The sequence below is a fragment of the Mauremys reevesii genome, linkage group 25 (genome assembly GCF_016161935.1).
Source record: "Mauremys reevesii isolate NIE-2019 linkage group 25, ASM1616193v1, whole genome shotgun sequence".
NCBI lineage: Eukaryota > Metazoa > Chordata > Testudines > Geoemydidae > Mauremys > Mauremys reevesii.
The window spans coordinates 11,886,534-11,911,662 of NC_052647.1; the positions used below are offsets into that span (position 1 = coordinate 11,886,534).

The 25,129-nt window shown below is 44.1% G+C and overlaps 1 protein-coding gene across 11 annotated transcripts in view; it reads right to left on the minus strand.

The window, feature by feature from the left end:
• The window catches only part of SMARCA4 (SWI/SNF related, matrix associated, actin dependent regulator of chromatin, subfamily a, member 4), a 56,470-nt gene extending 32,979 nt beyond the window's left edge, over window positions 1-23,491 (minus strand). For 8 of the 11 annotated variants that reach the window (XM_039514233.1, XM_039514232.1, XM_039514230.1 and 5 more), the window contains exons 1-10: window positions 23,172-23,491; window positions 16,048-16,144; window positions 7,288-7,537; window positions 5,497-5,629; window positions 4,360-4,758; window positions 3,616-3,714; window positions 2,346-2,604; window positions 1,640-1,766; window positions 659-832; window positions 134-307 (exon numbers count right to left, since the gene is read on the minus strand). In XM_039514233.1, the coding sequence (XP_039370167.1) occupies window positions 134-307; window positions 659-832; window positions 1,640-1,766; window positions 2,346-2,604; window positions 3,616-3,714; window positions 4,360-4,758; window positions 5,497-5,629; window positions 7,288-7,509 (1,587 nt within the window). In that variant the 5' untranslated portion in view covers window positions 7,510-7,537; window positions 16,048-16,144; window positions 23,172-23,491. The remainder of the gene's footprint in view (window positions 1-133; window positions 308-658; window positions 833-1,639; window positions 1,767-2,345; window positions 2,605-3,615; window positions 3,715-4,359; window positions 4,759-5,496; window positions 5,630-7,287; window positions 7,538-16,047; window positions 16,145-23,171) is intronic. The other 3 variants (XM_039514231.1, XM_039514225.1, XM_039514224.1) reach the window with 1 other exon arrangement.
• Window positions 23,492-25,129: the final 1,638 nt, after the last annotated feature.

Consider the following 25,129-nt stretch of genomic DNA (forward strand, 5'->3'; position numbering starts at 1 on the left):
CAGCCCCGAGGAGGAGAAATTTAGCCAGCTAAAAATTCTATGCAAGCATGTTGCAGGCAGTTTACACCATTCAGCTATACAACATGTGTGCGCGCGCGAGCAAACCGTTTTGCAGTCCCATGGGAAACCTCACCATCAGCCTGCGCATTCGCTCTTTCTCGATCCTCTCATTCTCTTTCTTCTGCTCACGCTCAGTGTTAGCATGGTAAGTGGCCACAGCTTTCGTAAGCTTTTGAATTTTGCCCGTGACGGATCGATGGTATTCTTTGAAATCCTTGGCATGCTGGAGAATGCTATTGAGGTATTCCTGAAGGGACAAAGTGATGGCAACTGAGCTACAAAGTCAAGATACACACACTAGCCCTCTATTGTTCTGCCCTGTAATAGTCAATATCTTTATGTTGTAAGCCATTTGATACATGGATTTAGCAACAAAAAAAAAATATCTTTTCCTCCGACTGTAATTTGCCCAAAATATATTTAACATCTCAGTAATGACTCTCAATTTAATGGCCTCTGTATCTAACTCTCTCTACAGGAAAACAAGTGAGTTATGGTCCTTAGGTGCCCAATTCCCAAAGAAATCCTAAATTCTTTACCCTACTTTGAAAATCCCAACCTAAACAACAAACAAAGTAACAGGAAGGGAACAACTTACCTGGTGCTTTTGTCTGCGTTTCCGTTCTTGCTCAATCTTCTGTTGTTTCTCCAGTTTCTCTGTGATGCGAGCCTCGCGCAGGGACTGCCGCTTGCTGCGTTTGTATGCCTTGGCATTCAGTGCCGTTTCCAGGGCAGTGTCTCGTCTCATGCACACCACGACTTCCTGACGCAGCTTTTCAAGAAATTCACATTTAATAAAAAAAAAAATTCCCTGTGTGCCATTTTATAAGTGCCAAAGTTTTGCATGGCATTAAAAAGGCCAAACATTATACAATCAAAGGCTGAAATACAGTTATGAAGATGCCTTGGGCAACAGATTCAGGTCAAAGATGTATGGTATGGAACTGGAAAAATATGCAGTGTCACAGTATAACTCTGCTTATATACACCAAGGGTGAAATTCACCAGCAAAAGGCCTATTCTACATCTTAAGCCCTTGTGCGACATACATGGTGCATCAGCCTTGTGCTGATCCTCTGAACAGGGGAGGATCAGACTCAGTGGAAAAACAAAAAACCAAAAGCTACTTAAAAATCAGAATCTCTTCCATATGGAGTCTCAGAATTGAGATTTATAAGAATAAAGATGCTGCCAGAGCACCACACAGCAGCGGTTCATCTAGTCCACTGCCACACACATTTGGCTCAATGGTCCAGCTCATCAGGCATCTTTTCCTTCTGCCAAGTCAGATCAGTAGAGCAGGAAATGGGATGGAGCAATGTGCCATCTAGTCCAGTATCCAGGTAAGCTACCACTTCCATGGTAACCAGCTAACACATGAGGTAGGCTAGGGGGTTCTTGTACTAAGTTCAGTTTGTTTTATTCCAAGCCAGGCACAGACACAAATGCACACTAATTATCTTATTCCTGTGTATCCGGCATTTGCCTTGCATTACAAAATCTGCAGTAATTGGCTAATTCCTGTTCTGAATCAGGCATTACACACTGGAAAGCCAGCGGCTGAAACGCCACAACCTACCTGTCTCTGGAAGTTAAGCAGTCTTAGTGCTTTAAGTTCAATGGTAGCTTTGGTTCTCAGGTCACCAGCCAGGGACCCCGGCAGGTTTTCTAGTTCTTGGATTCTGTGAGCAATGCGAGCCTGCAATCTGTGGGGATAAGACAATTTCGTAGCAGATGAAGACAAACAAAATGAGTTTAAGTCTGGGCACTTTTAGCCTTTTACTGTTCAACTGAAAAGACTATCAAATACATCCGTGTTCTGTCCAGTCCTTGAGTCACCGTATTTCAAGTACGATGGACGTTCTTGGCAGCTATGTACATCTTTGTTTGGATCATCATTTAATACATGGCCATAGCAGTAGCATACCTCTCTGGCATGAAAAATAACTGAAGTGCCAGGGAAAATGTCAGCCCCTGGGACAAGCAGAGACAGGTGCATCTGCACAGGAAACTGTAAGATCTCAGGAGTTGCCCTGACAGGCTCTGAAGTGAACTTATGCACAGTTCTTCTCAGTCCTAGGTTACTCTGTACAGCACATGTCAACTGGGAATTTTGATTTGGGGGGGGGGGGGCAGGGGGAAGGAAGGGAGGAAGAACGGTAAACAGAGAGAGCCACTGTATTCTTCAAGAGAGCTGAGGACACCAGTAGGAGGATAAAAGGGGAGAGGCAGCCAGCCACTTGATATCAGCATCTCACAATTCCAACAGAAGCCACGGCTTTTACCTGTATTCCCTCTCCTGAAGGATTTCCACTGGGTCAAGTCCTCTTGGCTTCTGGATCGGCGTGATACGATTCTGCTTCTGATGGAGCTGCACCATAGGGGCAGGCTGGGCTGGCTGCCCGGGTGACTGAGTTTGGGGTGGCATTACAGGAGATGCTGCAGGAGGTACCGCCGGGGGTGCTGGTGAAGGACGGCCAGTTGGCTGAGGAGGAATCAGTTTCTGAGGTGTGCTAGTGGGGGCTGCAGCATTTGCCATTGGTCCTGTTCAAAAACCAAACTGGGAGTGATACTGGGTTGCATGTCTGCCCACACTTCTTTAAACCTGTCAGAATTTGACGTGGGCCAGGCCAAAATTTTCAGGCTTGGGTGACTCCAGTTAAGCACCTAAGTAAATGGTCTGATTTTCAGAGAAGCTGGAGGTACACAGCTTCTATTAGCTTCACCACCTCTGGAAATCAGTACACGCATTTAGGTGACAAACTTCAGTCACCCAACCTTGAACATTCTGATGCTAAGTAGCACTGGAGAGCTGACATGAAGCCCAGCTACAAGGTTTAAGGGCAAAAGAACCTCTTCAGAGAGAACTGTTGGAAAAAATTCTGTTTCTGCATATGTTCCGTATTCACTTTCCGTACTTTCTAACACAGGACACGCCCTATACTGACCCACGAACAAGTCATGCAGTCCTACTCTTTATCCCCCCACCTCCACTCAACCATCTGGCAAACTGTAAATTTCACAGCAACCAAATGCAATTCCTTCTGCCTAGCTACAAGATGAACTCTGCAACTTTATACAGCTGTCCCCATAGTACAATAGTTCAAGCAGAATAAAAGCGTGTAGATGCCTGAGCCAGCTCTTTGGAAAGATCATCCATTGGAGTCTAACCGCCTGATCAAAGTCATCAAGAGGCTGCCAAAAAATCCACTCCAGAGGCTTCAAAATCTGCATTGGAATTAACTAGTCTGTCGGCAGGATCACAAACTCCAAGTGGAGGGTTTTAAAAGAGCTTAGCTAAAGCTGTAATATCTTCCACAGTCCCCCAGATGGCAGGGACACACTGTAGCAGAAACCAAAATCAAGGTCTTCTAGGATTTGCAGCAACTCATGTGCTGGGGGAACAAAACGAGGCACAAAAAGCATTTGTGGAGTATGTCCTTCCTCCACATGCCTGCGTAGCACATCCCCATGCTGCCTTCACTGCTCTGGGAAAGGGAATGCCAGAGAAATTTCTTGTAATTAACTGTTTAAAAGAACCCTAGTTATTCTCACCTTCAGGCCAGGGCTTTGGGGGTGCACCAGGGGGCTGCCCAGGCATTCCTGGGGGAACTCCTGAGGGTCCAGGAGGAGGCATATTAGGCCCTCCTATACCTACACAAAGGAGAGTAAAAAAGACAGCAATAAGACACTCTCTCTCTCTCTGCAGTTTATTAATATATCTGCTTGTTCCTTGCATGTACCTAATGGGAACAAAACCAGGCTCCTTCAGGTTGTTAATTAGTGAGAGCATGGTCGGCATATGTTGCCATTTCCAAGCAGTTAAAAGACAAAGTCCCTTCCCTGAAGAGTTTAGAGTCCCAATTCAGACAGACTGAACCACATGACTGCATGTGGGTGACACCAGCACAGCCATAAAGGATGGAATGTTTCCCACAAGGGAGATGTGATATGGGGGAGGTGCTTAGAGGCTGGCTTGAAAGGGTTTGTGAGAAGACACAGAACAGAGTGAAAGGAGACATGAAGCAATTAGGAGAGGGGCCTAGGAGGAATGCGAGGGAATGAGAGCAAAGATATTGGTGGGGGCAAAATACTGCAAGAGTCTTTGTGCACATCCGACCAGATACATTATACAAACAAACATCCCTCCATAAACTAAGGTAAGGTACCAAACAGGTAAACGAGAAGTGTAGGCTTACTCCTTCCTTATGCTACCCCCATGCGTCAGTCTATGTGCATCTGTACTGAAATGGGAAAGTCTTGAATTTAGACTAAGGAAGCAACTCAGCTGGCGCTTACCATGAGGTCTGTTGTAATTTGGAGGTGCTGGTCCTGGTCCAGGCCCAGGCCCTGCTCCTTGTACTGGTCCTGTACCAGATACAGAGGGTGGAGGTAGCGTCGGCATTTGCTGCTGCATTCCAGGCATTGGTCTCTTTCCCTGCACTGCCATCTGAAGATGGTCAGGTAAAGGCTGCCCTCTGGCAAGCATCTTATAGGCCATGATCTGAGCTCTTAACTGGTGCAGCTGGTTCTGGTTAAAAGGGGTTGGGCCCCGGTTCTGTTGTCCTAATGCCTGTGGGTCAGTCCCGTCTAACGGGACTCCTCCAGGACCAGACGACATTTGAGAGCCAGAGGATGGACCGTTAGCTGGAACTGGGCTTGAGGCATGCTCAGAACCACCGAGCGGAGAAGGGTAACCTGGAAAGAGAGATGTAATTATATTGCAGGATGCTGTAGACTTTGCATAATAATAATACAGAAAAGCTAGTTTTATTTAAAAAATGCTACAGGAAAAAAAACCCTATTTAATGACTCTTAATGGAGGTTGCAACTGCTTTAAGCCAGGGTCCTCAGTGAAAGTAATTGCACCAAAACTTGTTTGGAACTAAAAGTTTAAAACAAACAAACAAAAATCCCATTTGAGGATTTACAGAGGAATTTGTCCAGGGAGGGTTCACAGACGGGCTGCAGGTCTCTTACCTCCAGCGTCCATCTGTTCCCTGCTTGTAGATTTATTTTCTCCATCATAAAACCACCCTCTCCCCAGTCTCTCTTGAACCACTGCCATGTCCATGACAAAGGGAGCACAGGAGGACTTTCAGTGGCAGCAAAGAAAATTACAGGATACGGCTGGGTATCCTTTGTGGGAACTTTGTGCTGTATGTGGCTATGCCAGGACACCAGATGCCCTTTTGTGTAGCAACTGTCCTCAGTGTGGTAGAAAGAAAGAATGTGGAGGGAACAGGTGGCCTTTCACAAAAATTAGATCCATATTGTTCTCTGCTCTTGCTACTATAACAGTGCATGATCCCAAGGAAAGTCCCACTGCAGCAGTAATCAACAAGGAAACTGAACAGTAGACTGGGGCTCAGTCTCCTGTTCAGAAACTGGCTTGCAAATGTCTCCCAGGCCCCTAGCCCAGGAAAAAAAACAGACCTTGAGAATGCTGATCCATTGGGCTTGGAGGAGGACCCATCCCTGTGTGCCCACCTGGCCTCATTCCCATCCCCTTCATCTGGCCGTACCGAGGATCATCAGATATTCCCTTCTCATGCATGGAATCCATTGGCTGCAAAGGAAAAAAGAACAGTGCAAAACCCGCTTAAACATAATTACTATCAAAGAAAAAGCTAAGCTATTCCTAGAGGCAAAGGACTGATGGAAGCAGAGAATAGGCTGCTACGTTGTGTGGTACAGTTTGTATTTAGGTTAGTAGTGTCCTAGGTACATTAATGATGCCCCATTTGTAGCATGCTGACCCAGATGCTACCAACATCCATCTTCAAAAGGAAGATCCATTTATTAGCCACACTCAGGATACCCTATAAACAAACAATACTCAATGAAGCGAAAGAAAAACAAGGAAAAATATATTTTAGTCCAAAACCACATTACGCGTGGAGGGCATCTAGTGAAATTTCCTCATAGACTGTAAAATTTGCCACTGGCATCAGTTATTACATTATCTTGCATCATTTGTTCTCAGTGGCATGAGAAGAGGAGCTGTGTGGATCTCATTAAACAATTTCAGGTACAACTCTCGAAGACTAAATACTTTATTCCTTGAGATCCAAGTCCAATTGTGTGTTATTTTGCAGTCCACATAACAGCAACTGAAAAATAGGTTATGCCTTAACACAGGCTACCAACTTTTAAAACACCCTGTGTATTGGGTGTGATAAAGGTGACCTCAAGTCAGGTAAAAAATTAGAGGTTGGACCTTTTCTTTGCTTTCTTATGTTGTATGAAGAGGGCCTAAAGGGTGTTTTTTTCGTTTGTTTTTCTTTACATGTTTTTCATAGTTGTTTACTACGTTAAAAACTGAGGTCTTCTCCACCCTGGAACTCTATGGATGGCCACAGAACTACATGAATTCTGACATCACAAAAGTTGAGAACTAACACAGAAAGATATTTTTAATCAGACTTAAAATGTGGGGTGGCGGAGGGTTTGTTTGCTTTTGTTAATGTTCATTTAACTCAAATGCCTAATAAACTCATTGCGTTAAATGAACATTAACGAAAACATACAATTTTCTTGTAGGAGTTTGTATACATATAAGTTTCAAATCCTCTGCCCCTTCAGTTAGAAACAAGAACGTTTTCAGTTTACATCTGTAGAGCCCTGCATGGATACAAAATGTGGATCCGCATGCGAACTGAAAACATGGTCCATGGATATCCACAGATATAAAGCAGATACCTGCAGATTTTCAGGGCTCTAGATACAGAATTTGGATCCACGTCCAGCCGCGATCCATAAACATGGTCTATGGGTATCTGCAGATTTACAGGGTTCTATACATCTGAAACCCACGTTTCCCAGCAAAACCATATTTATATCCCTAAGGTATCAAAAACAAAATAAGCTAACAAAACACACACACACACACCACCACAACCCACCACTTTCCAAGCCTTCTGTATCCATCACCAAGAAACAGAAATGAAGCAGAAGCCTTTATTTATTTCCTTCACAAATCACCTTTAACTTATACTCACCTGCTTTCAGGTTTGGTCCACCGTGAAAGACAAGACCTAGGGAGGATCATATCTTGCTCTACATTTTACCAGTTATGGGGAAACAGCATGCTGCAGAAAATTAGGGCAACTCTTAATCGTTTCATTTTATGTTCATTTCTAATAACTAGGGAAAGAGAGGAATGTATAAGCTCTGCCAGGAAGAGAGAAAACCCCACTCAGACAGAGCACTGTTACAGTTGGTTACCTTGTGCATCTGATGCATATTGTCCTGAGCATAGCCCCCAGACCCCTGAGGTGGTATAGTGTGTCCTGCTGAAGGTGGTCCAGGGCTGGGTCCCATCATACTATGTGCAGAGCCAGGCGAGGGTCCAGGACTGGGGCCCAACATTGCACCAGGTGATGGGCCGGGTCCAGGAGAAGGCCCTGGACGAGGAGTTCCTCCCATTGGAGGATCTGGAGTGGACATCTTCAATGGAGTTGCTCAAAGTAGTATCCTAGTGCAAGAGAGCATGCCTTTAGATAGAACTGCCAGTGTAAGTCCGTCAGTGGCTTACAACATGGCAAACTGAGGGTTTGAAGACAGACAGCAGTGTCGCCCCATAAAGCTGAGAGGGGGCAAGGGTATACGTTGATACTGGGACACTTAGACACTACGGTAATAGTGTAAACAAATCATAATAGTACTATTTTATTCCATGGAGCGGCGGCTGACCAAAGCGAGCACCCTACTATTCACCACACAGAGCAGTCTTTGAAATGACCACGTTGCCAAAGAAGAGCATGAGCATGGGAAACAAATTCAGAAGACATATGTGGGAGCTGCCCATATACTTGGATGCACGGGTTCCAAGCAGCCAGACTATGGGCTTAACAGAAATTGCATATAAGTTATATCAATATAAAAATGTACATTAACAGTTTTATTCTTGTCTGCATTTGCCAGAAAGACAAACGAATGAGAAACAAAAGAGCAGTTAATCCAGTCTCTCCCCCACCCCCACCCCAACTCCCTGAAGCCAGGGCAGAACTGCTCCCCTGTGCTCAATCCAGACTAGTGTTAATGTCCCAACAGTGATGTAGTTTCCACCTCTTCTTCAAGGAGATGATTACACAGTCTTGTATATCTCATTTTCAAGCAGTTTTTCCATGATATTTAGACTAAATTTCCGCTTTAATTTCATCCCATTTAGTCTAGATTGAAGCACCCACTAGGACCCCCTCAATAATTCCACTCCCCGCTTTGTTTTCACACCCTTCAAAAACCTGCAAACAGTGATTGTTGGCATGTACGAAGTTCACTAATGGGTCAATGTATGTGCCTAACACCCATCAATATTACTGGGAGTTATGTGTATGCAAAGGAGGAGTTATCACACTAAGGCCTGGCCTACATGCAAAGTGTGATTTTATACCAATTTTTGTTAACCTGGTGCAATTTTCTGAGTGGAGACAAACTGATTTAAATCCGTATTATATTTGTTTGGTTTGCATCGGTTAGTAAATTCATAGTTGCAAATTTGGCTGATATAATCTATTGGTAAATGCTATGACTAAACCACTTTTTACGTGGACGCAAACAAAACTTTTTTTTAAAGCCAGTTTAAGTTAAATTAGTGTAACTTCTGTGTAGACTCATCTTATAAAGCCAGAAGGAACCACTGCAATGACCTAATCTAAACACAGATCATAGGACTTCCTTGAATTTATTCTTGTTTGAATTAGAGCTCATGTTGTACAAAAAACACCTAGCTTTGATTTTAAAATGTCAAGTGATGGAGAATCTATCACTAACCACAGAATGCTGTTCCAAAAGTGCAAACAAGTCCCCCGTCTCTGTTGCTCCTACACCTTGCTAGGTTATGTATTCAAAGTAAAACTCTGGAATTTGAACCCAGCTCAGAACTGTAACAGTTCAATATGTTAATTTGGAAGAGATCAATATCCTTACAGAAAACATCCCTCTATCCATTTAACTCTCTGCAGAAGCTATGTGCCCTAGAGCACTGGCGTGGCTCATAGTCTATAAAATGCCAGGATTTTTAAGGGTTAAGTCACTAATATATACCAGAAAACCTCAAAAAGAAAACTTGACATAGAACCTAAATTGTGTAAGGCAAACTCATGCGGAGTCAAATCCAAACCATTGGAACATTTTCAAGGTAAGTCTGCCAGTCCTGTGTGACCAAACCTAGGAAATCGTGTTGTGTGATGGGACCTGGATAGTATAGACTGCGTTAGCAGCAAAATGGAACCCCTGTGGTAGCAAACCACAGTCCACAACTGTGACAGCATAAACCAAATTAAATACACTGTCTGATAATCAATGTGGCCAGGTTTCATTTATTTTTCCATTTAAATTAGAAACTCCCTTTCTTAAACAAAAATTGACATTACAGATAGTATTTCCACCTACCTGCGTTTTTGAGGTATCAAAAATACAGTGTTAACAACAATTGCAACCACTATTGCATTTATATGTTAAAATCTGTTAAATTCAATGGAAACAGTAGCTCCAAAGTACAGTTTGGAATAAAAATTCCAAGTTACACATCTGCATATTTCCATCAGAAGAGTCCAGATAGCAACCCTACAATTTCTACAACTGAAAATCACTTTCATTTCAAGTATGGTGAGAGGTTAGAATATAAATATTTGTAAAGATTCCCGATGGTTAAAGAGAACACAATCCCCAGTTAATATAAGCCATGGAGAAGAGAATGTTTATTGTATTCAGTTTTGATGACGCCTCTTTGCTCCCAGCCATGTCAGAATGAGTTATGGAGGCAAAACCTGTAGCATCACTGCAGTCTCACTTATCAACGTAGCCATACTGAAGTTTCCACAGGATATAAAATGCCTAGATATTCACTGCCCAGACCAGATTAAAATCTAACTGATTATGCAAGAAAAGCTTCACTTGCCTGTGAGGCAGGCAATATAAATTAAACTTCTGATTTTAAAATAAAAAAACCACAAGGATGCAGTGTTATCATTTCTCAAGTTATAGAGCTTTTCAGAGCAATGAGTCTGGGGAAAAAAGACGTATGCAATTCCCTGCCAGAATCAGCTATCTTAGAACTGTCAAGCTACACTGGAGCACATAAATGTTTACAACCGACTGCCACATGGGAAACCAAATCCATTTCTGGATTTCATGCTCTGACACATATTGCAGCGGAGAGCACAAAAAGGTACCATAAGTGGGAACTCAGAGAACAGAATGCAAACCTGTTCTCCTATATTCTCAACGATAACAAATCTCAGTGTCTAAAATACTATATTTGGGTTGTTAAAGGAGGCTTTTTAAATTTACGTCTCCGACACATTCATGAAAAGAACAATACAAAGTCTCTATTACTTTGCAAGCTGTATTGCTTAAATATCTGAGAATTCTTGAGCTTCTTGTTCTGAGGGAGAAAAATATACTATTCTAATACGTCTGTTAGTCTATAAGGTGCCACAGGACTCTGTCGCTTTTTACAGATCCAGACTAACACAGCTACCCCTCTGATACTCAAAGGACTCGTGTTTGTCTTTTATGATCAGAGTGTTGATAAAGTAGAATGTTTATTCTAGATCTCTCTCTGTAAGACTGTCAATTGGTCAATACTAGATGGTAATCAATGTTGCTCGATAAGGTTCCAGTGTTAACCCTTTCGTTATTTTCTGTCCCTCCTCTACCTTCCTTACCTGTAAGCATGACAGAAAATAAGGACATTTCTCAAGAATTTAGCAAGCTTCAAAAAAAAGGGACATTTATATGGATATAAAAACATTCAGAGTGATCATAACAAATTGTGAAAGGGATATGAAACCTCATGCTTCAGGGTTTAAGCCAATCTTTAACTGTTACAGACGAGGATGAGACCCTCATGGGGGGCAGATTATCTCACATTTGCTACTGCATAATTCTTGGCACCTTCCTCCAAAGCATCTGGTACTGACTGCTGCCAGAGACCGGATTCTGGGCTAAATGGTCCTCGGGTCAGATCCAGTCTTACAAGCCCTATGTTCTTCATATATTTATTAGTGCTGTGAAGCAATTAAAAAAATTAATCACAATTAATCGCACTGTTAAACAACAGAATACCATTTATTTAAATATTTTTGGTTGTTTTCTACATTTTCAAATATATTGATTTCAATTACAACACAGAATACAAAGTGTACAGTGCCCACTTTCTATTTATTTTTTATTACAAGTATTTGCACTGTAAAAAACAAAATAGTAATTTTCAATTCACCTAATACAAGTACTGTAGTGCAATCTCTATCATGAAAGTTGAACTTACAAATGTAGAATTATGTACAAGAAACTGCATTAAAAAAAATCAAACAATGTAAAATTGTAGAGCCTGCAAGTCCATTCAGTCTTACTTCTTGTTCAGCCAATTGCTCAGACAAAAAAGTTTGTTTACATTTGCAGGAGACAATGCTGCCCGCTTCTTGTTTACAGTGTCACCCGGAAGTGAGAACAGGCATTTGCATGCCACTGTTGTAGCTGGCGTCGCAAGATGCGCTAAAGATTCGTATGTCCCTTCATGCTTCAACCTCCATTCCAGGGGACATGCATCCATGCTGATGACGGGTTCTGCTCGATAACAATCCAAAGCAGTGTGGACCGACACATGTTCATTTTAAATTATCTGACTCAGATGGCACCAGCAGAAGGTTGATTTTCTTTTTTGGTGGTTCGGGTTCTGTATTTTCCACATTGGAGTGTTGCTCTTTTTTATTAAAAAAAAAAAAAAAAAAGACTGCTCCACACCTTGTCCCTCTCACATTTTGGAAGGCACTTTAGATTCTTAAATCTTGGGTCGAGTGCTGTAGCTATCTTTAGAAATCTCACATTGGTACTGTACCTGCATTGCATTTTGAGAAATCTCCAGAGAAAGTATTCTTAAAATGAACAACATGTACTGGGGTGATCATCCCAGACTGCTATAACATGAAATATATGGCAGACTGCAGGTAAAACAGCAGGGGACATACAATTCTCCCCCAAGGAGTTCAGTCACAAATTTAATTAACACATTTTTTTCAACTAGCCTCCTCAGCATGTCTTCTGGAATGGTGGCCAAAGCATGAAGGGGCATACGAATGTTTAGTGTATCTGGTACGTAAATACCTTGCAATGCTGGCTACAAAAGTGCCATGCAAATTTTCTGGTGACATTGTAAATAAGAAGAGGACAGCATTGTCTCCTGTAAATATAAACAAACTTGTTTGTCTTAGCGATTGTCTGAACAAGAAGTAGGACTGAGTGGACTTGTAGGCTCTGAAGTTTTACATTGTTTTGTTTTTGAGTGCAGTTATGCTAAAAAAAAATCTACATTGTAAATTGCACTTTCATGACAAAGATTGCACTACAGTACTTGGATGAGGTGAACTGAAAAATACTATTTCTTTTATCATTTTTAGTGCAAATATTTGTAATAAAAATAATATACACTGATTTCAATTGCAACACAGACTACAATATATATGAAAATGTAGAAAAAATCCATAATATTTAATAAATTTCAATTGGTATTCTATTAACTGCGATTAAAACTGCAATTAACAGTGATTAATTTTTTTTATCGCGATTACTTTGAGTTAATCGCATGAGTTAACTGTGATTAATTGACAGCCCTAATGTTTATATATCAATTTAGCTCTAAAATTCAAAATTCTGCTTGTCAGAGACCTGTAAAAACGTAAGCGTTCCCAACTGTCTCCCATCAGTTTGGGGAAGTTTGTTCTAAACAGGTGGTTCTTTAACATGAGGGCTGTTACCTTACCAAATTTTACTACCAAACTTCAGATGTTACTTGCAGTAATCAAGCCTGAAAGATATGAAGGTGTCAAACATCAAGCAAGGCTGCTAACTCCATCAAAGGATAATCTGACAAGCCCAGAGATAAATGAGACAAATTAGTTATCTGCACTGAGATATGGTTTCCCCTCAATTAAAACTTCCTGCAGATTACAGCTTCTACTTGCACTCAGATAAGAGACGTAATTGCATGTTGTAAAACTTGGACCAAATTGTGCCCTGAGACGTGATGTGTCCACGGGGCAAATGTTTCTTATTGGCTGCAACATGGGTTTGAAGAAACTGGATCTTTAGAATGCCACATTCCTTGCCTGTATCCCCTGTCCACCCTCCACCCTCCCTCATTTTACTATTCCCAGTGTCACCTCCTCTTCTTCAGGGAGTTGACACTGCTTCTCTGCATAATGCCAAAGGTTTAGGAATTTGGAGCAGATTCTTTTGTTCCATGAGGCCTTATGGCATTTGAGTAAACCTCAGGTCCACTTTCAAATTCCTGAATCACAACTGCGGAGGTACTGACAATTAGTCACTACATTATGACAAGTCTGGTTTTTGCCTCCAGGATTCCTTTGGGACCTCTGAGGTTAGAAATCTAAGGCAGGTTTGCATTAGCAATGAAATTCATTGAAAGCTTAGACCTCAACTAAATGCAGCTCAGTAGAAGAATCTGTAGAGAGCAAGAGACAAATAGACAATGCAAGGAGGTGACATGGAAGAAAGAGCTGCACAGTAACTAATCTCTTGGATTAATAATCCTTGATCACAAGAAGAGGGAATCGCTATAACACAACATTTTTAATCAAAGATGTGCGTGGCACTTATTAAAAGGCACAAAGGAAGTCTGCCTGCATCCTTTCACCCTCACCTTCTGTTGATCCTGCTGTGAAGTCATAAACCTGTATCTCTGACATCACCAAAAGTGATTATGAGGTCACAAATCTGATTTTGATTATTCCACAGGATTACATGCAGACAAGACTATAAAGGAGCAATGCATGGTTTTGATACAAATATGTTAAGGAAATGTAGAAAAGAAAATGGAAAGTTAAGTAGAGTCCAGATTTTAGTTTGATATAATGAGGCTTGGCAAAATTTGATTTTTTAAAATCATTTAAACATTGATAATGATATCAATTTATCAATAATATCAGTTTATTTTAAGCATGTGTTCCTAATTTTATTATTTAAATTTTCACAGTTGCGTTAAATTAGAGGTTTTAAGCTCCCCCCCCATTTTTAATCTATTTAGATTTTCAGAGTTGTGGGAAATTATGAGGGGGTCAGACAATTATTTAATGACATGTAAAATACACAAAGTAAATATCCTTCAACCAAACTCTAAGAAGTTTTCAAGCAGGCCTTTTCTTATTCTAGCTGTACATTTTGATGATCCCTCAATAGAAATTTTTTTGGTGGTTTATGTATATAGAGTGAAATTGACGTTTACCAACATTTGCCAATAAAAATCTAATCCTGCCAATCCTGGACATAGTGGAGGTTTCCTCTTCAAACAGTCAGACCTGAGCACAAACATGAGTCAGAATTTAAAAGAAACAGATATTTAGTCACAGCTGTCACTGGGAGCAAATTTACCAATGGTACCGATAAACTCGCTACACAGTGCCACTGTGTTTAGCCCTGTCCCATATTCAAGAAGTTTGGGTTTCAGTTAGATAGGAAAAGTTATTGCACATGAATTTATAGATGACACTGAAAACATCTGTTCCTGATGGCTAGCCAGCCACCAACTAGATTTTCTTCCCGGTAAGATTTTTCTTCAGTGCGAATGGTCTTGCTCCATTAGAAGAATGCACATTTTAGTACATTATGGATTCTTTTCCACTCTAAAGATAACTGTTCTGTGAGCAGGATCCCAATGAAAGGTATCAAGCAATGCAAAGGCATGCAACATTAGTGGTTAAACCTTAGGATTCTTAAGGCTTAGAATATTCCCATTCAGAACAAAAGCAAAGCAATATTAAAGAGCCTACTTAAAATGTTAGTTAAACCTTTGGATATTTTAAGTTCTGGATTTAGTTTATTTCTTGTGTGTACATGTAAACACACTTAAGTGGCTAAGTCCTTGGAAGCAGAAACTGCATTTGTCAGCTGCACCTATTTTCTCTGTCACATGGAATTAAGTTAAACGTTTATAGCTGTATCTCTTTCGTGCTGCACGGAGCAGCCAACTGACTACAGTGAGACTTATCTGTTTAAATGTTACATCTTTAAAATGACTAGTGTCCAGTGATAAACATTCCAAACAAAAGCCAGAAAGTCAAAGTCCATCATTTAGCATAGTTTTTGTTCATCTGTAGATGGGTTTCTGGCATTTGTACTTAGACTATTGTCTTTCCACTGATGTCTCTCTCCATTCCTCAGAAATCTTACCAATTTCTGACATGCCATTACACATTTTCCTCTTCCCTTTCCTTAAAAAAAAAAAAAAAGCACACAATAAAGCCCCAAAACAAACCCACACAACTTCCGCCCCCCCGCAACAGCTAATGGAAAACAAAGAACAATTACATATTTATTTTGACAAAAAAGGAGGACACTACCCAATTACCTACAAAAGACTGAGCCCAAATTCACTGCAGGAGATTCAGAGCTTGCAATGGCTAACCTACAAGCCTGCAGCTTACAAATGGTCAATGAAATTTATGAAGGGACATATTCTTTATTGGCACAGTTGTAAGTTATGTATTTCATTCTCTTGCTGTCAACAGATAATGTGATCTGCCAGTTGCACCATACTAGGATTTCAAATGCTTTCAAGGACAAAATACTGCTTTGAGCAAATGCACTGAAATGAAATGATGATACCGTACTTCAAGGAATATGAATGTAATTTAAGTGCTCTAGCTAGAAAGAAAGTCTGCTCTTAGAACCAACACAGGAATTCAAAAGACCTGAAATGACACTACAGCCCCATTTTTCTAACGGGACGCCCAGTTCAGTTCACAACAGATTTGAAAATGCGGCAACACTAAGATTCTCTCTCCCCTGCGTTATATGCTCCTCAAAACATATATTTCTAACATGACTGAAATTGAAAGATATTCCACTTTCTAATGTCAGCTAAGTGATATTTCAATAAACCACAATTAAAACTCACCTGTGTAGCATGGAAAATATCAATACTGCACCAGAGATGAACAAGTCAGCAGCCCAGAACTTACTTACCTGTGGACATTGAGGTCTCTGATATCTCACAGCCCAGAGTCCATGTGGTGATGATGGAGGGATTGAGGTCTCAGGATTACCAGTTTTTAATCCAGTGCTGTAGAAGAAAACTGGTCATTACTATTCTGTCTAAAAATAGTGTTTATCCAATAAATAGATTTTAAATTTAATAATTTAATATTTTTAATGTAATAATGGAGATATACCTATCTCCTAGAACTGGAAGGGACCCTGAAGGGTCATTTAGTCCAGCCCCCTGCCTTCACTAGCAGGACCAAGTACTGCTTTGTCAGGATGTAAAATGACTGGCTCACCTCCTTTCAGACTTTCTAATGCTATAAGAACTGCTGCATTTCACTCAAACAAGTTTTGCTGGTGGAGAGCCAGACACTTAAGTGTGCTACTGAATGTTAATACAATTTGTGCTATGTGCCTCTATGGGAAACAAAATCCATTAAGTGCAGCAATTGTTAAACTTATTTAACTTATTTGTCTTTCCATTAAAATACAGAAAAAATTCTTCTAAGGGAAAATGACCATTTCTAGGTAACATGAGATTTTTGTCACTTGTTTACCCTTTTGCATTCTGGGGTTGAGAATATAACACTGTTTCCTTGTCTTCCCCTATCTGTATCTGTCTTATATTCAGATTCTGAGCTCTTTGGGGCCAAGATTACATTTCTGTACAGCACCTAGCACAATGGGGGTCTTGATCTGTTACTGGGGGTGCTAAGCACCTCCACAATACAAATAATAAATAGTCATTCCATACAAAACAGTGACCACATCATTCCCCTCCTTGACTGCATCTGGACGAGGAGAAAAAGTGCATTTTTAAACCCATGTTGTAATCCTAGCATTGACAAGGCAGTTATAGTTTTAACCTGTGTTAGCTGGCTGAGAGAAACCCTAATGGGGGAGCTTAGGAGGCTATGTGGCTAGTGGCCAGAACACTGGACTTGGACTCAAGAGACCTGAGTTCTAGTCCTGGCTTGCCAATGTCCTGCTCAGTGACTTTGAACAAGTTACTCCCCACTGTATGCAGCAGTTTCACAATCTGTGAAATGGGAACAATTATACTGAACTCTTTTGTAAAGCACTTTGAGATCTACTGATAAAAAGCGCCAGCTATTATTAGTGAAGATGTCTAACTTCCAAGGCCCATTACAACTCTGCCCCCCCTACTTATCCACTCTTATCTCCTCACAACCCATACCTTACACTGATGCCAGCCTCAACTGCCACTTGTTCACTCCTCCCACAAATACCTTTCTGCTTTCTTCTATGCTGCCCTTTATGCATGGATCATCATCACTGCTCTGGTTTCTATGCTCTCCAGCTCCAATCCACTACAGATACTTGCACTGCACACTCTTCAGGGCAGGGACTGTCTTTTTGTTGCGTGTTTGTAAAGTATACTTTGTAAGGACAATGTTAAATATTTGTTCAGTGTGACCCAATGGTTTGTTCTGACCCTGACTGGAGGTCCCAGGTGCTATTCTAACATAATGAGTGCAGTGAGTAAACTCAACATTTATTGAAATGATTATAAAAAAATTCATATATTCCGTTTAAAATGTATATAGGTGATTGTCTCCAACTCCCCTAACCCTTCACAGAATAGTCATCTTTTCACATGGGCAGGACTGATGGACAATTCTGTATTTGTATACAGCCATGCACAGCTGAGCCCTGATCTAGACCAAAACCATGAGTGCTAAAGTAATATTATAAAATATTCACTGCCTCAAGAATCAAAACTAATGATCTTTGTGTGAACGTGTTTGTTAAAGCAGCAGGGATCTCACACTTCTCTCCACCCAAAAACATCTTATTTATTTCATAGCCATAATTTCAATCGAAATAAAAATTAATATAGTACCACCTTAGAGAACTGTTACTTCCCTCTTTATCGGAGAAAACATTATACTTAATTCATTTTATTTGTTTGTAATGTTTTTCCTATTTCCAAAGCATTTTGGTGCATTTTTAGATTCACATATTATAAGGCCAGAAGGGACTATTGTAATTCACTGATCCTCTTATGGACCACTAACTGTTTAAAAGATAGGAAACAAACAGTAGGAATAAATGATCAATTTCCACAATGGAGAAAGTAAATAGCAGGGTCTTCCAAGGATCTGTACTGGGACATATGCTGTTCAACATGTCCACAAATGATATAGAAAAGGGGTAAACAGTGAGATGTCTGAAAATTTTGCCAATACAAAATTAGAAAAAAAAATAGTTAAATCCAAAGCTGATTGCAGAGAGATACAAAAGGATCTCTCAAAACTTGGTAACTGGGCAACAAAATGGCAGATGAAATTCAAATGCTGATCAATGCAAAGTAATGCACATTGGAAAACATAATCCCAACTATACAAAATGATGGGGTCTAAATGAGCTGTTACCACTCAAGAAAGATCTTGAAGTCACTGTGGATAGTTCTCTGAAAACATCCACTCAATGTGCAGCGGCAGTCAAAAAGGCTAATAGAACGTTAGGAATCATTGGGCGAGGGATAGATAATAAAACTGAAAATATCATAATGCTGCTATATAAATCCATGGTATGTCTCCACCTTGAATACTGTGTGCAGTTCTGGTCATCCCATCTCAAAAAAGATACATTAGAACTGGAAAAGGTGGAAAGAAGGGCAACACAAAATGATTAAGGTATGGAACAACTTCCATACAAGGAAAGATTTAAAAAAAAAAAAAAAAAAAAAAGACTGTTCATCTTAGAAAAGAGACAACTAAGAGGGGAGATATGATCGAGGTCTGTAAACTCATGACTGCTATGGAGAAAGTGACTATTTACCTCTTCATATAACACAAGAACTAGGAGTTAACCAATTAAATTAATAGCCAGCAGGTTTAAAAACAAACAATAGGAAGTACTTCTTCACAAAATGCACAGTCTACCTATGGAACTTGTTGCAATAGGATGTTGTGCATACCAATAGCATAACTGGCTTCAAAAAGAGAATTAGCTAAGTTCATGGAGGAGGGGTCCACCAATGGCTATTAGTCAAGATGGTCAGAGATGCAACCCCATGTCCCTAAATTTCCAACTCCAGAAGCTGAGACTGGGTGACATGGGATGGATCATTCAAAATTGCCCTGTTCTGTTCATTCCCTCTGAAGCATCTGGCACTGGTAACTGCAGAGACATGATACTGGCTAGATGGACCATTGTTCTGACCCAATACTGCCATTCTTATGTTTTTAATTATCTAGTCTGAAAGAAAACTTGCTTGCTTCAAAAATGTTACTGTTTTAGTTGGTTAACAAACTAAGCATTTGCAATTTGAACAGTTATTTGCTAAAGTATCTTTTATAAATAAAGCTGATACATCACAAATTATGAGTGTTCTTTGACAGAGAAAATGATAGCAGAATTCTCATTCCACAGGAATAAAAGTCATGGGAAGGTTTAAAACCTTTGAAAACCATTCAGGCATTAAAAATAAAATTAAGGCCCATTTTCTCTTCTTGATGTTCATCCCTGAATTACACAAAGGATGAGATACAAAGGAGTCAGGCACCCAAATCCCCTCAACTGCTTTGAAAACACCAGCTGCAAAGAATAAGGAAATATGCCACACAAGTCTCACTTGGAGATGACCTCCTTCTTAAACTGTCTGCTGCAATAAGCATGTTCCACTATGCTGAAAACCCAACCTGTGTAGAAAGGTAATCCAATATGCTACAAGACACTTAAAAGCCACTCATTTTATATGATCTTAATGCAACTCATGAATTTTAAAAAACAGCTGCACAAATCCTTTAATTATATCCCCACTTCTGCTTCTCTTTAGATTCTGATCTTTGAAAAAGGAAAATATAAATTATTTTAACACAGAAAATTAACAGATTCTCTCAGTTAACTTGCCTATCCCCTTTCATATTTTAATGGCAAGAAGATTAGCAAAGCACAATCACAGCGATCTGAACACGCTACATACCATTTATCCGTCATTACACTGAGGGACCAAAGCAAAGATGAATGCAAAACATATGAAGATATACATCCAGTCTACCAATCAAAAAGGAAGTGAAAAACCTGAAGACATCCTTCCAGCAAATGTCAAATCTCTGTCATTCTCCTCCATCTCTGAAGGAGACATGCAGAAAATTGGGTTGTACTTTAAAATAAAGATATTGTACCTAATATCTGGACATCAAAACAATTATGCAGAAGAGAAATTCAGATACTTAGGGTAATTTATCTCTCAAAGTTGGGAATGAGGGAGAAAACATTTGTAAAAACATCTAACATTTAGAACTAGATATTATTTAATATACAGTTAAATGTCTCAGACTTAAAACACAGGCTAGTATGTGTCAAGTTTACACACATCACAAAACGCCCTACATTTTTTAAGATACTGCAGGTTTTGAATGTTGAATTAAAAGACACTTTTTATTTGAATGATCACCAGAAACACACACCACAAAAATAAGTAAGTGTGTCAGCCAATATATCTGACAGTTATTAAAAACCTGCTACATGTTACAAAATATAACAAAAGAGCCTCTGCCTTAAAACAATAGACTACATTGTTAACTGGTGTGTGACCAACAAAGGCGATACAAATTTGCCCCCAAAATAGGAGAGAAAGGAGAACAGTTAAAACCCACCATTAGAATATTGGGGCATCAGTGAATATTGCCTTTATTTCCAATGGGAAGTTGTGCTACATATTGAACCCATTCATATTTAAATGTGCTTTGTGTGTATCAGAAAACCATGGGGGCGGGGAAGAGAATGCTGTGAGCAGAGGGGGTGGTTACGAATTGGCTTTGTGAGCAGATCCTCTTTAAATCGCCCCCGCCCTCAAATTCATGTAAATGAGCTGAGTGGAACTGGGGCAATTCTTTTTCACCCCTTCCCCCAGCACATCTGACAATGGGCTTTGCCCGTGGAGTTGCCTGTGGTTATGTGCCTATTTGGTGCAGCTGCTGCTAACAGTGCACCTTTCAACCTCCTACCCCAACACATGAGAACAAGGGTGTCTCTCCAGGAAGTGGGAGCATGGGCAATGGGATACAGCTAGGGGAGAGGATTTCTAGCCCTTCTTGCAAGCACAAGTGACTGGGCTTGATTCTGTGGATCTGTCCCAGGCAGGTGGCAAATCTGAACCCTCCCCACAATATATACTTGAATGGAAAGCATGCACATGTGTAGGAGGTCCAGCCTGGAGGATCTAAGCCCCTCCCATCACATGAAGAAGGAGAAGGTGGGGGAGTATAGCTCTGGAGGGCAGAACAGCAAGCTGGAGGGCTAGAGGGGAGAGATGGGGAAAAGCAGTTCCTCGGGGCTGGGCAGGTGATGGTAGTGAGGACGGGATCCCTAGAATGAAGTGAGGAAACAGTTGATGGAGGCATGTCCCCCGGCAGGAGGAAGGATGCTAAAATAGAGGCAGTACCCCAAGGGGAGGGGGAGATGCTGATGGGAGAAACTGGTTCACACAGGGTAGGAGATATTTATGGGGGGCAGTAACCTTGGGGTAGAGTGGATGGGGTAACAGACACTGATGGTGGGCAAGCACCCCAGCCTAAAAATACTGAGGAGCATGGAAAGGACATGGGTGGAGGGGGATGCTAATGAGGTGGAAACACAGTACCGCTAGGAGAAAGGATGCAAGAAAGAGGCTGATTGAAGGAGGGGACACAGCCCCTGGGTGGGGCAGTATTGGGGGGAGGATGGAGAGGGTTGTTAATGAATGGGGGTGGCAGGAGGAGTTGATGCTAATGGACAGTATGCTTAGGGGCAGACCAATGCAACGGGGAGGGGGTACTGCCCCAGGGATGGTGGTGCTCATGGGGAGGGACAATATTAGTGGGGCAGTGCCCGGGTGGGGATGCTGATGGGGAAGAAAGGATGGTAAAGGGGAAGAGGGAACTGTACCAGATATGGGGTATCAATGGGGTGAGGGGCAATGGATGGGGGAAGGGAAGATGCTAAAGGAGGGCAGTGCCTCATGGATGAGAGATGCTGATGAGGGGAATGTAGCAAGGAATGGGGGGTTAATGGGGGCAGTGCCCCAGTGATGGGGGAAGGGAGGACACTAGTAGGGGGCAGGGCCCCAGGGATGGGGGTGCTGGTAAGGGGGGGGAAGGGGAAAGTACCAGGGATGGGGGTGCGGCGGTTAAAGGGGGCAGGGCCCCGGGGAAGGACGGATGCTAGCAGGGGGCAGGGCCCCGGGGACGGGGCTATTGGGGTAAGGGGAGGAAGGGGAAAGTACCAGGGATGCAGGTGCGGGGGTTAAAGGGGGCAGGGCCCCAGGGATGGTGGCAAGGAGGATGCTAGCGGGGGACAGGGCCCCAGGGAAGGGAAGATACTAGTAGGGGGCAGGGTCCGAGGGATGGGGGTGTCAATGGGGTGCAGCAGTTAGTGGGAGCAGGGCAACGGGGCAGGGAGGATGCTAGCGGGGCAGGGCCCCGGGGACGGAGATGCTGATGGGGCAGGGCCCCAGGGATGGGGTGTCAATGGGGTGCGGGGTTAAGGGGGCAGGGCCCCGGGGAAGGAAGGATGCTAGCAGGGGGCAGGGCCCCGGGGACGGGAGATGCTGATGGGGGGCAGGGCCCCAGGGATGGGGTGTCAATGGGGTGCGGGGTTAAGGGGGGCAGGGCCCTGGGGATGGGGGCAGGGAGGATGCTGGCGGGGGGCAGGGCCCCGGGGACGGGAGATGCTGGTGGGGGGCAGGGCCCGAGGGATGGGGGTGTCAGTGGGGGTGCAGGAGTTAGTGGGGGCAGGGCGACGGGGGCAGGGAGGATGCTAGCGGGGGGCAGGGCCCCGGGAGATGCTAGCGGGGGGCAGGGCCCCGGGGACGGGGGTGTCAATGGGGGTGCGGAGGTTAAGGGGGGCAGGGCCCCGGGGACGGGAGATGCTGATGGGGGGGCGCCGAGAGTACTGTGGGGGGGAGGTTATTAATTGCTCCCCTGCCCCACACAATGGGCAGGCCGATCTCTCGCAAAAGGAATCACGGAGGCTTCTTGACCCGCCCGGGCCGCCGTAGCCCCCTCAGCACCTCGCTCCTCCCCGCCATTTCATTCAATGGGGGAGCCGGCCGGCCGGCCCCCCCCCACGCGGCGTGTCAGGCCTCCCGGACTCACCGTGCCCGTCCCTGGAGGAGCCGCTCGCGGGGTCCATCCCCGCCGGGGAGCGAGCGGGCGGGCAGCCCGGGGTCTCCTTCTGGGGGGACAAAGGAACCGCCGATGCCGCCGCTGTGTGTGAGGGAGACGCTCGAGCTCCCCCTTGCGCGCGCCCCCGCGACAGGCAGCAGCTCGCGCGCTCGCGATCCAACTCCGCCGCGCGCGCTTCGCGGCAGCCTCGGTCAATGGGAGGGACCTAGCGGGGCTCGTGCTCAACCGACCGACCCCTCCCCCATCGGCGCAGGCGCGCCTTCGCGTGCGCTTCTGAGTTGCACAGCCAATCGGAGCAACGAGGGCGGTTCGCGCTCCTCCCCTTCTCCAGCCAGAGAGGGTGGAGCCCCAAGCGCCCTCATCCAATGGGAAGAAACCTGACGCGTGCCTCGGCCAACGCGTTGAGACGGTCCCGATGTAACCCCGCCCACTCCTTTCGGCGCGGCAACCAATGGTATCGCAGGGTTCCCCCCCCCCCTCCTCGCAGCCTAAGGATTCGCGCGCTCAACCAATGGGAGCTAAGGAAAGGGACTCGCGCTAACGCCTTCCAGCCAGCCTCAGCCAATGAGGTAGGAGAGGAGCGCGGTCGTGGGCGGGGGCAAAGGGGGCGAGCTGTGCCCGCTCTCCTAGCTGGCGCGCGCTGGCGGTGCGAGCGGCCTCCCCCTCCCCCCGGTTGGGAGCCGCCGCCGCGGCCACGCATGCGCAGTGCCAGCGCCACTGCGGCGAAGGGGAGGGGGCTGAGGGGACTGGGGGCCTCAGGTGGGGGGCGGGGACGGAGGAGAATAGGCTGATGGGGGAGGGGCACAGGCGGGGAAGGAATCGGAAGAATAGGGGACTGAGGGGGCAGGGAGGTGAATGGGGGCTGATGCGAAGGGGCGCAGAGGGGAGGGGGAGTAGAATAGGGAGCTGGGCGGGGGCTCAGGAGGGGGATGGGCGCTGTGGGGAGGGGATGAGGAGTAGAATGGGGGCTGATGGGGCAGGGAGGGGAGTGAGGAAGGGCTGAGGGATTGGGGGCTGAGGGGAGGCTGAGAAGTAGAAGAGAGGGCTGATGGGGCAGGGAGGAGCGAGGAAGGGGCTGAGGAGGGGCTGAGGAGTAGAAGAGGGGCTGATGGGGCAGGGAGGAGCGAGGAAGGGGCTGAGGAGGAGCGAGGAAGGGGCTGAGGGGATTGGGGGGCTGAGGGGAGGGGGCTGAGGAGTAGAAGAGGGGGCTGATGGGGCAGGGAGGGGAGCGAGGAAGGGGCTGAGGGGAGGGGGCTCAGGAGGAGAATGGGGGGCTGATGAGGCAGGGAGGGGATTGGGGGGCTGAGGGGACGGGGATGATGAGGCAGGGAGGGGAGCGAGGAAGGGGCTGAGGGGAGGGGGCTCAGGAGGGGAAGGGTCTGAGTGAGGGAAGAGAATAGGGTACAGATGGTGAGGGGAAGCTGAGGAGGGGGATGAGGGAATTGGGGCTAAGGAATGATGGAAGAAGGCAGGGAGGAGAGTGGGCGGATGAGGAGGAGTGCCTGGGGGAGGGAAGGATGGTGGCTGAATGGTGATGGGAGGGGGCAAAGCGAGGAGGGGGATGATGAAAGAGGCAGGAATGGGGAGACAGGAGCTGGTGGTTCTCCTGAGGTCTCTCTCACAGCCTGGGAGTGAAAGGGGTTGTCTTCCATGTGCAAACAAACCATCTTGTTCAGTCGGGGTTAGTGGTGTTGATGGAAGGAGCCTGAGGGGACAATAGCTAGCAGGAATGGGATGAATAAAGAGATGAGAACTTTAGGGTAAAACTCATGGAGAGTTCTCTGGGAATGAAATGTGTTGGACTGTGGAATGATTCCTTGAGGAATTGTGGAAGCCCTATTGCTTGGGACTGGCCAAACCTTTGAAAAGAGACCTTTAAGGAGAACTCTTGCATAAGAATGTAAACATGGCCATACTGGGTCAGATCA